This window comes from Clarias gariepinus, chromosome 15 (genome assembly GCF_024256425.1).
Source record: "Clarias gariepinus isolate MV-2021 ecotype Netherlands chromosome 15, CGAR_prim_01v2, whole genome shotgun sequence".
Classification (NCBI taxonomy): Eukaryota; Metazoa; Chordata; class Actinopteri; order Siluriformes; family Clariidae; genus Clarias; species Clarias gariepinus.
This window is the reverse complement of record NC_071114.1, coordinates 31,867,501-31,881,302: the sequence shown is the minus strand read 5'-3', so window position 1 is coordinate 31,881,302 and position 13,802 is coordinate 31,867,501. Positions and strand designations below refer to the sequence as shown.

At 43.2% G+C, this 13,802-nt stretch overlaps 1 protein-coding gene across 3 annotated transcripts in view; it reads right to left on the bottom strand.

Moving 5' to 3' along the window:
- Window positions 1-405: 405 nt before the first annotated feature.
- pde3b (phosphodiesterase 3B) overlaps window positions 406-13,802 on the bottom strand; it is an 84,376-nt gene continuing 70,979 nt past the window's right edge. Inside the window, exons 6-16 of one of the 3 annotated variants that reach the window (XM_053512498.1) lie at window positions 13,043-13,220; window positions 12,397-12,488; window positions 10,341-10,558; window positions 9,831-9,956; window positions 8,226-8,337; window positions 7,937-8,050; window positions 5,930-6,129; window positions 5,525-5,728; window positions 4,975-5,136; window positions 4,613-4,862; window positions 406-3,968 (exon numbers count right to left, since the gene is read on the bottom strand). In XM_053512498.1, the coding sequence (XP_053368473.1) occupies window positions 3,727-3,968; window positions 4,613-4,862; window positions 4,975-5,136; window positions 5,525-5,728; window positions 5,930-6,129; window positions 7,937-8,050; window positions 8,226-8,337; window positions 9,831-9,956; window positions 10,341-10,558; window positions 12,397-12,488; window positions 13,043-13,220 (1,898 nt within the window). In that variant the 3' untranslated portion in view covers window positions 406-3,726. The remainder of the gene's footprint in view (window positions 3,969-4,612; window positions 4,863-4,974; window positions 5,137-5,524; window positions 5,729-5,929; window positions 6,130-7,936; window positions 8,051-8,225; window positions 8,338-9,830; window positions 9,957-10,340; window positions 10,559-12,396; window positions 12,489-13,042; window positions 13,221-13,802) is intronic. The other 2 variants (XM_053512499.1, XM_053512500.1) reach the window with 2 other exon arrangements.

Below are 13,802 nucleotides of genomic sequence, written 5' to 3'. Positions count from 1 at the left end.
AGACTCTGGGTAAGCTGTCACACTGATGCTGTCTTGTGGGATGACATGGACAATCTTGGTTTAGGAAGAGACCTTTCTCTCAGGGACCCATCATCCACCCACTGTCATCTTCCAGGCAGCTCTACCCAAGAGGATGCAAGGGATTTCCTCAGTGAGCGTGTGATAAGTAAACAAACCCAATCCCAGGGAGACGTCCAGCTGCTGATAATGTTAAAGAATTACAGCTAAATCCCACAGCCATTTTTTTTTGTGTGTGTGTGGGGGGGGGGCGGGGTTTGGTCGGGGGGATTGGGATTCAAATATCTAGACCACACGTGGGACATTTTTAAAACATGCATACAGAAATGTTATAAACTGACTGTTAACAACCAATTTATTTTTCATTTAAAAGGAATGACACCAGGGTTCAGAGTTGGTATTCTTTATGGAGAGAGATAAATAACAGTGGACGTGTGAGGGGGAGACAGTTTCTCCCTACAAAGATGAAAAGACTGAAATGGTTACATTAGACACCGCTACTGGACTTGCTACATAAACATGTCTCAATTCTCCTGAGAAGGCTGTTGAAGGGCAATGCAGTGGGAAAAACTGAATATGGAGAAATGTAAAGCAGCACAAAGTGATGAAGACTGTGGTTTCCTGGTGATGACGGATGTAGAGAAAATAGAAAAGGGAAGAACGAAAGAAAACAGGAAAGAAAGAATGAATCAACAAAGGAAAGAATGAACCAGAAGCAATAATAGTTGCGGTGTAGCAACCATTAACTCCCAAAATGAATAAAGACCAAATGCATGACAAAGCGAACGGCAGTGGGGGTGGGGCAGAAGGGTGGGGGCGGGGGGGCTTTCATGGGAGACAAGGGGGCATTTGGCACTATAGCTAGCTGACTCACAGCCTCCAGCTTTAGAGGGGAAATAAGCTTCTCAGCAGAGTGGTTATGCACAGAAACACAAAGGCAACAATTATTAAAATAAAACACAACACACATCAACATCTGAAAATAATATTAGAATAAAAACTTTAGAAAGTTGATGATAATTACAGATTCTTAATGTACAATGTCAGCTGTATGTAGAAAACAGACGCATTCAGTTGATTAATTAAAAAATATATATTTATAGATATTTATATATGCAGATACTCTTTCTGTGCAGAGATTAAACACTTGTTTGGTAGTAAAATGTGCACATTTTTAAGGACATTTTCTCTTTTTTTGTTTCTTATATTCATATCGTTTGATGTACACTGCCTACTTGAGAACTTTCCTCCTCAAACAAAATGCAATGAGGAGAGCAGCATGTCAGTCTCCCCTTCCTCTTCTTTATTCTAGTGGAATGCCTAGAGTTCTCGCTTTAAAGAAGAAAAAGAAAAAAAAAAAAATATATATATACTGTATATAGCTTTTAGTATTAACCCTTATGGTGAAGGATACGAAAAATATACAAATGTGTACAGCTTTTACTTTTTGAGGTGAAACCCTGGATCACTTAAAATTGATGCACTGGCCTGCTTGCCCGTTTGGCAAAGATTTCTCAAAAATTAAACAAAGCAAAAAAGAAATGTCTGCAGTGTTATTTAACAAAAGATTGTGATGGTTAAACTCGAGACAAACTCAAATTGCCTATTACATACATCGAGATTTACCTTGCATTCTCAATCTCTGTTTTTATTAAAACAGAACAATACTTTGGGTTCAGGGAGCCGATACTGCTCGCTAGCCGCAATCTTGTATCTGACTGAATTTCAGCTTCTTTACACCAGAACAAAGCCACGGATGCCCAAGTCCTTCTCAACATCTGGACTGAGGATTGTTTAATATTCAGTCACGATGCCTGAAATCACTGCCTTTAAACTTTAAACAATCCAAACAGGACGATCATTCCGAATGAATCCTGAGAAACTGTGCAGAAAGAAGTGTGTGTGTGTGTGTGTGTGTGTGTGAGTGAGCGTGTGTGTGTGTGTGCGCATCTTTGTGTCACAGTCAGGTTCATCCAAGCATTTGTATTGTGAAGTGCTGTTATTTTTGTAGACTACCACAGCACATTGGAGTTTAAATGAAATAATGGATTTGAGTTCATTCACGACCCAATCAGGTGAGAGAGGAACCTTTTAGATACGATCCCAAACGTCACTGGACAGATCTGTCATCCCCTCCATCTTTCACTTTACCAGTAAGCAGATAAAGGGTCTGAAGTGGAGTTTAAGGGTGGAGTACATGACCTCATCTTATGGCTCGAGTGTGTACGGACGCCAGTGGGACTGGTTTTGTTGTATTTATTGATGATGTCATGGATTGCAGATGAATTCTGAATGTACAGGGCGATATTATCTGCTTACACTCAGCCTAATGCTTCAAAACTTCTTGGATGGAACTTCAGGTTGCACATGGACAACGATCCAAAGCATACTTGAAACGCAACCCAAAACTTTTTAAGACTTGGCATGAATCCAACTGAGCTGCATTTCATTTGCTGAAAGTAAAACTGAGGGGAAAACACCTCGACAACAAACAGGAAGTGAAAACTGCTGCAGTACAGACCTGCAAGATCATCAAGACCAGGGAGGAAACCAGCGTCCACTGGGGTTCATAACCAATTATTTAAAAAATACAATTGAATACGTGGGTTTGTGGATGAACTCGAGTCCTTTTATAAAGTGAGACGATTCCTCACCACTCACGTCATCCGGATCTAAGTTTCCTCAAAGGTCACAAAGGTCACACTCTGGGCTCACATTCATTAATGAACTTCTGTAGTAGACAATAAAAATAACCAAAACTAACTGTGTCAATGCTCACACACCTATAGACCCAAGACAGACACACACACACACACACACATTAAGATCCTTATATTAGAGCAGTGTTTGTATTCTGTTCTGTACTTGACGCATTCAACAGTTTACTAGAAGAAAAATAAATGGCAATCTGGCGTTCCTGAGGAGGAAAGGGGGAAAAAACTAAAACTAAAGGCAGGTGAGTAAAAAAGGCATCCGAAAATGACGCAGAAGTAAATATTCATATTTTTTCAGTCAAAACGTCAGCGTGTCCATGTGAGAGTCCGAGTGGCTGAGTTCAGTGATACAGTGTTTTCGTGTCACCAGCATGAGGAGGAAACGGCACGTGTCGCTCCGAGTCCGTCACCAGGACCACAGGGGGACAAAACAGAAAGACGTCAAATAAAAGCAAACAAACAAACAAAACAATAACACAATAATGATTCAGACAGGCACGTTTGATTTACGCTTCTAGAGTTTTCCTGACACTGAGCCTGATATCGACTCAGCCTCGTTTGTTTTTAACTGTTCGCTTTGGTAACAAGTGATGACTTGAATGTCTTCTGCCATTCTTTTTTTTTTCCTTTCTTTTTATCTTTTAAATAATAATTGTAATAAGTACCTACAGGAGAGTTAAGAGCTCTGCTTTCCAGGCAGCATCACAGCAAAATAACCAAGGAGAATTCATGTATTTCATTATTGTGTCTCTTTTCAACACTTTTGCTGATCCTTCGTCGTTCTCCACGAGGTGAAAGTGCACAGGATGCTCTCACAGTAGTAAGGCCTTTAAAAAAAACAAAAAACTTTAACACCATGTGAACTGCATGTGCATCACAGTGATTCATTTCAGTACAGGAGATCTGGCGGAATCTTGCGGTGTCGATTTGGGCCGTGTGTCTGCGTTCTGATGGAGAGGAGGAAAGAGTTTCTCTCTCAGCCAATCAGCTCAACTCAATTCCCCTCCTGCTGCCCCTCCTCCTCTTCAGCCTCCTCTTCAATGACCTGAATGTCATCTGAGGATGAGGAGGGAGGAGGAAGGCTCAGTGCGTCCGCCTGCTGCTGCTCCTGCTGCTGATGAAGGCCCAGCTCGCAGTTCTTCTCCTCTTCCTCGATGATCTGCTTCCATGCCGTGTGGTTTTCGGTCAGGTGGTGCATAATGCTGCAGAACAGACGCGGGCAACTTTTCCTCGGTTCTGCAAACAGAAAACAATAAATAACAAATATATATTAAACAATTACCTATAATTACCCTAATTATGAACATAATTAAGATCATCAAAAAAACATAATAAAATGAGGCAGTGGGAGAGTCAGAGTCGGTCCACTGGGTTAAAATAAAACCCTCGTTTGAGTTTTAACCAAAAAAAAAAAAATAATAAATTTTTCAGAACAGATTTTGTTGTTCTCCTGCAGTTAGAACTATTTAGTAGAAATATAAAATTACCACTATTACACTAGAAGTATAAAAGACTCGGTTGAGCTAAAATATTAAGATATTTAATCACTCGTGTGTGGCAGGAATCATCAGGTTAACTTCATACAACTGCTGAAAGAAACTACAAAATCCGTCACATTCATGATTCGTTTATTTTCTAGAAATGAGCAAAGCTGAGTGAACTTCCTCTTAATGATCCCATATTGTTCCCAGTACCTGTAGATCCTCATCGTCACCTGTTTGTACCAGACATTTAAGCTATTCTTCTAATTATGGGTTTTTTTGTTGTTGTTGTTTTCTCTTTTGTATACTTTGTATAAAAATCAAATCAAGTGTCTCATCTACTCCGGCTCACAAATAACTCTGGAAGATGCTAATGCTAACGTCCCAGGCAATACGTACTTAACTGAAGATCCTCATCAAGGTCTTCATCGTCACTCTCCGTATCTTCAGCATCAGCCTCCTCTCCGTCTTCTCCATTCATCTCTTCCTCATCAACCCAGTGACCCGGCAGGAGGCCAGCAGCGTCGTACGAGTTGCACAGAGGCCCGACTATATGCGTGATGAAGGACTCCTGCAGCTTGGCCAGCTGTGGCGCGGAGCGGTCCATGAAAGGGCTGATGGGTAATCCGAGGTGAGCCTCCTCATCCCCCTGTAAAAAAAAGGAACGATGACATAACCGAAGCAGACACCTCTGTGCCCTTAATGAACACACACACACACACACACCCCATAATCTACACAAGAGCAGTGCTACTCAGAACCTGTTCGTAAAACTCATTGACGATGCCCTCTGTCCATTTAAGGTGAAGTCTGCGCTCTTTAGCTGGTCCGTTAATATCTGCCAGCTTGATGCACACTTGGCATACCAACAATCTGTCGTTCTCATTAGTCCAGTCGATACCTGGGCTGTTCACATCCGTAACCTGCCAATGACGAACACAAACAGGATCAGTCGCTCATTAGCATCTGTACTTATAGAAAGGCGTAATAACTGAGGACAGAACCACCCAGAACCCAATATGAGTCTGAATTCGCCAGTTGTATGCCCAGGTGTTCATGAACATTGTGTAACCTCAAATAAAACACATTTCCTTCTAAACAACTGAACCTTCGACCTCAGAACACACAGATATAGAAGGGACTGATTTAAGGTCTCACTATCTGGTACCTAATAAGGATGGGTTCGCTTCTGAGTCTGGTTCCTCTTAAGGTTCCTTGCTCTTGTCCAGAATTAATATTTCATGTACCTTTAATTGAATTTATTAAATTACCATCATGTTTAAAAAAAAAAAAAAGGAAAAAAAAAAACACCTTGGAGTTAAACTCGGCTAAGAAATCAAAGTGCTTCTTCAGATCCGTGGCGAGGACGGCCTCGATGACAAGAAAGCGAAAACGCTTGAACTCGACATGGTCCAGGTTGGGCAGAAAGTTAAACTCAGGCTGAGACAGGAAGAGGCTCCACGCAGCAGCAGCATGGTGGTTCTCCAGAACTGAGCGATCATTGTACAGCACCGCCTGCCAGACACGCACACACACGCGCAAGAGAGAGAGAGGGAGAGCGAGATTAGAAACAATGATAAAGTAGGAGACTGTGGGGATGTTGCTATTCCAAAAAATATAAAATCCAATATCTCTCCATGAAGTTGCTTTATGGCTTCGAATCAGTACGATGATTTACGTGTAAATGAATAAAGAAGACAGTAAAATGTCCCATACCTGAGGGGCGTTAGTAGCTACAAGAAAGGCGTTTGTGCGACCTGGGTGATCATAATCGTGCATAGCAGCTGCTACATAAAGAGCCATGAGCTCGAGCGCCGGGACGTTCCAGGCCAAGCAGCCGTAACTGCTGTCTGAGACGGACGAGCTTTTGGACAAAGCATAAGAAACCCGACCAGGTGAGATACCGCTGTCTGAATCTGCAACGAGAAGAGCAAAAACAAAAAGAACTTTAGCTCCTTAAAAAACCCAAAATAGGAACATCACTGCAAACAAACATCAAGCAAAATGTTTAAAATCACACCTAAAGATTAAAATAAAAATAATGAATTCCATAAAGACCAATCTGTGGCATCTATAAATAGGATGAGACGACATTTACTTACTGATTATGAACTAATGACCTGCTAAAACTCAAACAAACAATAAACAAACAAACAATTAAATAGCAATAAAACTCAGCCACACAATGGTGTCAAACTGAATGTTTTTTGTTGTTGTTGTTGTTTTTTGTTCTCTTGCATGCACGGAAAAGCAGATCTCAGCATTGCGTGTATGCTGCAGATTTCTGCTGCCAGACAGTGAAGTCACCGACTTTTCACAAACTCAACACCTCTTCCTTTTAAAGCACAAACTCCTTTCACTAAAGCAAACTGAATGACTCAGGCTGCACTCCATTTGAGAAATTAAAACGGTCATCAGTGGCCTTAAAATAAGTTGTGAAAATGCTGAGCCAGCAGCGGCGGTGGATCTCAATCACAGCACACACTCTTATGAGAGCTTCGGCTCTGAGCGGCCTGATTTACCCTCGCCGGATCAAGCGGCTAAAATTAGCACAGAAACAACCGGTGCATGCGTGGGTTAGGGGCGTAAGAAGTTAGACACGTGGAAAAGCACGTTCTGGTGCTGCTGCCTGCTGTACAGTGAGCAGCGTGTCACAGTGTAGTCCCTAAACCAAACCCAGAACTATCCGTGCCCCAGTCCCGTCCAGTACCTATAAAGAGTGGAGCAGTGTTTCTGAAGGGTAGGAGATGGATGGATGGATGGATGGATGGATGGATGGATGGAATGATAAATACTGTACAGAAAAATTCTGTAGAAGAAAAAGAAGAAGAAGAAGAACTACAAGCCTGTGGCTAATTTATTTGGTTAAACTGTCAGTCATAACTCCCCTTTATAAAATGACAAAGCTGAAACATGCTGCGTGATGCTAATAAACATTTATACCATTAGAGTACAGATAAAATTGCAATGTTTCATCCAGAAAAAAAGGAAATTTAAAAAGAAACTTTATCAGGATTACAGTACTAAGGAATACAGAGCCAAAATTACACTAGAAATATCTTTTTGCAGGACGATTCTGAAACCAGTTTGTCTGAACAGCGTGTGCAGTTTCGAGCTCCACCCCTTCTCTACTTAGTTCTCTTAGAATCTTTAAAAAAAGAAAATGAAAAGCAGCACACACACTACCGCTCGAAAGTTTGGGATCACCTGCAAATTTCTTTGTTTTTGTTTAGTGATTTATTTTTTACATTCTACAACAATACTGTGAATTTTAAAACTATAACATTTGAGTAAATAAGTAAATCACCAACAGTCAGCTGTTATTTTAGGACACTGAGGTCGGCTGTTCTGGAACAGTTCTTATAAAAGATCAGTATCGAGTCGAGTGTGTTTGTAAAACCCATGATGATGAAACTGTCTCTCATGAAGACCAAACCTGAGCTCTGAGAAGTTCATTTAGAGTCACCAGCCTCAGAAATCACCAATTACCAACCAGCACCTCAGATTAGAGCCGTTATGAAGCTTTACAGAGCAGAAGGAGCAGATATACATCTCAATATCAACTGTTCAGAGGAGATTATTGTGTGTTTGGGATAATAAACACCTTCAGTATCGTTTTACAGTGTAGAGACAAATAAACATCAGGGACGAGCAGGGGGTTAAATAAGAAGGGGTGTATAAACTTTTGAGCGGTAGTGTACATCTCATTATAGGTTTGTGTACCTGTGTCACTTCCTGTCACATGTTCATTATGGATCTGCTGGAAGCCTGGGATGGGTCTGGTGGTGAGGTACCACACGGCGTGAAGGACGTCTGCAGCATGGACACGATTGTGATCTGAGGAAGAAATTAATTCCCCAAGCAAGACATCAGAGATTTTTAAACCCTGAACACGGCATGATTTCTGTGTTTTTAACGATAAAGTTGGGCGAATGTTTTCCCACGGCAGATTCTGCCTCACATGCCGTTGTAAAGTTTAAGTTACTTTTGACGGAGCTAATTTAACTCTCACAGGGTATATCACGGTAGCCGCTCTCCAGTGCGCAGAAGTACGTCATGAATTCCCGGACAGGGATTTTGAAGATTTCAAACAGACCCGTGTCCTGGAACAAAGTGTAGGCCACCTGAGAGATATCCAAACAAACAAAACTTCATTAAGACACACAACAGGCCTTCAGTGAGGCGTCAAGTCCCTGATGATCAGCGTCTATCACACTGAGCTGTAGAGGATCAACAAGACGGTAACACACAAACACAATGCCAAACGCCAATCAGATCCTGTTCAACACTACATGGATCCAAGAAGAACTTACCTAATTACAATTAAAAGAGTAAAACTAAAAACAAAAACTAAATGAAAAATGTGTGTTTGTGGGAACGAAGCCCTAATGCTGCACTCACATCTCAAATCATTCTGGCTCCCGATCTTTATTTTACTGCTGCTGTCTCGGTTTCAATAATAATGCTCTGTGTACTAAACCCAGATTTAAAACCACCAATTATAGAAGAAATTAAGATAAAAATGAAATGTTAAAAATGTTAATCAAAAGTATTCCCATTAAAATATCTATTTTATATATCCTCTAGTGTTGAGGGTTCGATTCCCGTCTCAGGATCTGTGTGTGTGTGTGTGTGTGTGTGTGTGTGTGTATTTGTGTTCTGTAATAGACTGAACTGAAAGAGGGAAATCTGTTGTGTAGAACAATCACAAATGTCAGACTTTGGACGTCGCTGCTGCCAGACTGTAAAAAAAAACAATAATCAGGCTTCATATTTTTGGGAAACTAAACAGTTAAGTTGTTGGTTCAGGAGACATGACAAGATGACAAGATATGACTGTGTGATACCGGAGTGTGTATAACGTTTCATTGTACAGGGGAAAAAAAATTGTTCGTTCCATTTAATGTGTGTAAGAAAATAACAGCGTGTCAAACAGGTCTAAAAAAGTCCCCTAAAACCAGGGTGTAACACAACTCATCACTCTTCTTTCAGACACACAAACTGATTTCTACCATGTTTAAGTTTCAGAATGTACTGGAGGGTGAAGGGCATTTTATAAAATGTGATATTTACAGAATTGAAATACAGTGGAACCTTGGATTACAAGCATAATTTGCCCTAGAAGCTTGTATTCCAAAACACTCGTAAATCAAATCAAATTTTCCCATAAGTAATAAATAATGGAAACTCAAATTATTCGTTCCACAACCCCAAAAAATTTATTGATTACCAGTAGGAGACGCGCACTAAAACCCAGCAGGGGAGACGATTACCCACAATTCTCAAAAAGAGAGAGAAAAACCGTTGGCTCAGTTGTGATCACGTGACGCTCAGCGTCAAAATAAGAAGCGCATGCGTGATACATGATACTCGGTACTCGTAAACCAAGACTTGTTCGTTTTCCAAGTCAAAATTGATTACAAATCTTTGCTCGTCTTGTGGAACACCCGCGAACCGCGTTACTCGCAATCCGAGGTTCCACTGTACAAATAAAATCTTTACCAAGGTATTTGTGACACTGAATTTATTATTTGAATATATTCTGATTAATATTTATTTTTCTATATATCTAGATAAAAGTTATCAATAAGAATCCACTGATGGTTTCTTTACTAACGTAGCTAAGGATTCGTCCTGACTTCCCTCCTGTCTGCTCCATCAGGTCAAAGATCTGGAAGTTCCAGTTGTTAAGCTTCTCCACCAGAGCTTCTTGGTCCTCCAGCAGTGGATCTAACTTGAATTCCTAGAAGATGGATCAGGAGATACGATGAGATTTTTGATCGTGAAGGTTTTCAGTCATGTAGGTCATTTAGTCTTTAAGAAAGCTTGGCAGAAAACTTTGTGTTGAGATTAAGTTTAATCTTTTAGCTATAAACTGATTTGGGAAAGTGTTATTTAGCTCGCTAAGCGTGCTTAAAGTGTCAGAAATAAAACTGCTAGTTATGTTTCTCTCCCTCCATCTCTCTCTCTCCAGTGCTTTCATTGTTACTTTCTTTTAACGGCCTCTTTCTCTCTTCCTTATTCATTTGTTCCTCCATTCCGTTCTCACCTGCGTGTTGCTCATGGCTTTCCATCGGAGAACAAGGTGTAAACCTTCCTCATGCAGAAATAAACAAGCTTTATGTACCTCAGGATGAGACGCCGTCTCCTGCACACTTTGTTCCTCCTCCTCCTCTTCATGCTGAGCTTTCGGAGTCGGTCCTGCTTCCTCTTCCTGAGCCTCGGTTTCCCCGCTCTCCTCCCTGATCAGTCCATCGCTGCCATATTCCGTCACCTCGGCTGAGAAAAGCAACCGTGCAGCATCTGAGTCACGACAGGCTGTGAGGGCATTGTAGAGGTTTTCTGCTGTTACAATAAACAGCTTTTTTGATGGACACAAAATGTTCAAGGACTGAAACAACAGTGTGTTTGTGTGTGTGTGTGTGAGTGTGTGTGTAAGTGTGTGTGTAAGTGTGTGTCATCACACCCCACACACACACAGTCATCACACCCCACACACACACAGTCATCACACCCCACACACACACAGTCATCACACCCCACACACACACAGTCATCACACCCCCCCACACACACAGTCATCACACCCCCCACACACACACAGTCATCACACCACACCCCACACACACAGTCATCACACCACACACACACACACAGTCATCACACCCCACACACACACACACAGTCATCACACCCCACACACACACACACAGTCATCACACCCCACACACACACACACAGTCATCACACCACACCCCACACACACAGTCATCACACCCCACACACACACACAGTCATCACACCCCACACACACACACAGTCATCACACCACACCCCACACACACAGTCATCACACCCCCCCACACACACAGTCATCACACCCCACACACACACACAGTCATCACACCACACCCCACACACACAGTCATCACACCCCACACACACACACAGTCATCACACCCCACACACACACACAGTCATCACACCCCCCACACACACACAGTCATCACACCACACACACACACACACAGTCATCACACCCCACACACACACACAGTCATCACACCCCCCCACACACACAGTCATCACACCACACACACACACACACAGTCATCACACCCCACACACACACACAGTCATCACACCCCACACACACACACAGTCATCACACCCCCCACACACACACAGTCATCACACCACACACACACACACACAGTCATCACACCCCACACACACACACAGTCATCACACCCCCCACACACACACAGTCATCACACCACCCCACACACACAGTCATCACACCCCACACACACACAGTCATCACACCCCACACACACACACACAGTCATCACACCCCACACACACACACAGTCATCACACCACACACACACACACACAGTCATCACACCCCACACACACACAGTCATCACACCACACACACACACACACAGTCATCACACCACACACACACACACAGTCATCACACCCCACACACACACAGTCATCACACCCCCCCACACACACAGTCATCACACCCCCCCACACACACAGTCATCACACCCCACACACACACAGTCATCACACCCCCCCACACACACAGTCATCACACCCCACACACACACACAGTCATCACACTCGAGACTTTACAGGTTAAATAAAGGCACTTGAGGGAGGGGGGGGGGGTGATAAGGTTAGGGTGAGTAGCCCTGTGTGTGTGTGTGTGTGTGTGTGTGTGTGTGTGTTATACAGACTATAATTTGTGGTAGCAGTGATGTAATGTACCTGTAGCAAGTTTGTTGGAGACGTGCTGCTGCTTTCACACAGTATAGAGAACGACACCAGATGTTCAAATAACAATGATTTAAAGACAGGAGTAAGAATTAAGTTTAAAGAATAAAAAAGCCTTGTTGGTGTTTTTAACAGCAGATGGCATGTAATGAGTTCAGCTGGTTATAAGGGCGCGTGTCGTTCTTGTGTCCGGCGGTTCTGGTGTACAGAGTTGTGTAGCGTCTGTCAGGGGGGACGGGGAGGGGACGGGGAGGGGACGGTCGGGTCCTGGGTGTGAGGGGTCTGTGGAGGGGTAGAGTACGTGGAGGTGTGTGTACAGGCCAGGGAAAGAGTGTGTGAGGAGGTGTGTGAAGAGTGTGTAAAGTAGTGTGTGTGTGTGAGGTGTGTGTCCCAACCTGATCGTCTTCTCTGCATTTCAGGCCCAGAAGTCATGTGACCATCACCCACCTCGGCATTAGAACTGCTCTTCAGTATCTGACGCCCACAACTGTACCGCACACACACACACACACACACACACAATGGTATAATGTACAACAGTAATATAAATATATAACATGAGAAATAACTGTGTGTTTTATATTTTAAAACAGCGAAGAGTTGTTTGAACTAAAAATCTCATCCAAAAGTCTGTTCAATGCAAATTACAGCAAGCACTATACTAAAACACCTCACACACACACACACACACACACACACACACACACACACACGCTGCAAAGCAGAATCTGCCCCACTTTACATATTCTTTGACAGACATGAGGCAAAATTGCCATTGTCCCCTTTATTCTTTAATTGATTTTTTAAAATAATAATAATAATAATAATAATAATAATAATGATTGCTTTACTAATTCACCACGAGTCCCGGATTGACTTGAACGCAGTGCGTATATTATCCTCTCCTACTCCAGTACATGTACAGTATATGAGCTGTGTGGGCTTAAGAGATATTTACAATATAAAGTGTTTTATTATAAATAAAATGGTTACTTTCAGGGAGTTGTGAACCCTGCTGCAGGTCACATGACCGGGTGATACCTGGTGCAGAGTGAGCTGAAGGAGAACCCCGGGGCTTTGTGCGGGTTCACGCTGGGCTTGGTGAGGATGTCGGCCGTGTCGGGGAACTCCACGGGAGAACGGGCGATGAGCGACGAGCTCAGACACGACGCGGGACTGTGACTCGGAGAACTGAGCGGACTCAGACTGGGAGACGCACCTGTCGAGGAAGGAGAGAAACTCTGAGTGTCTGTCGCGGTAACGGGCGTGTCCTTTAGCTCGTTTAAAGACAGCAGGTGTGTGTGTGTGTGTGTGTGTGTGTGTGTGTGTGTGTGTGTGCAGGGGCTCAGCAGTTAGACCTGGCGCCTCACACCACCAGTGTTGGGGTGGAATCTTGTCTCCACTTTGTGTGTGTGTAGGGTTGTGTTCTCCCTGTGCTTAGTGGGTTTCCTCCAGGTTCTCTGGTTTCCTCCAACAGTCCAAGGACCTGCACTGTGGGCTCACTGTTCTTCTTCTTCTTCTTTTTCTTTTTTTTTAAAGAATTGCCGCAAGTATGTGCTATTGTGTGTGTGCGTGTGTGTTTGTGTGTGTGCACGCGCGCCCTGCGATGGGTTGGGCTCCCCAGGTTCTACCCCACCTCGTACCACTTGGGGACTCATCTGGGCCCCCACAACCCGAAACGACCAGTGGAGGCTCAGAGGGCTGAGGCACTGAGTCTCTGATCAGAAGGTCAGGGGTTCGAGCCCCAGCTTGAGTCAGGCCCTTAACCCTGTCTGTGTCACGGCTGACCCCGAGCTCTGAC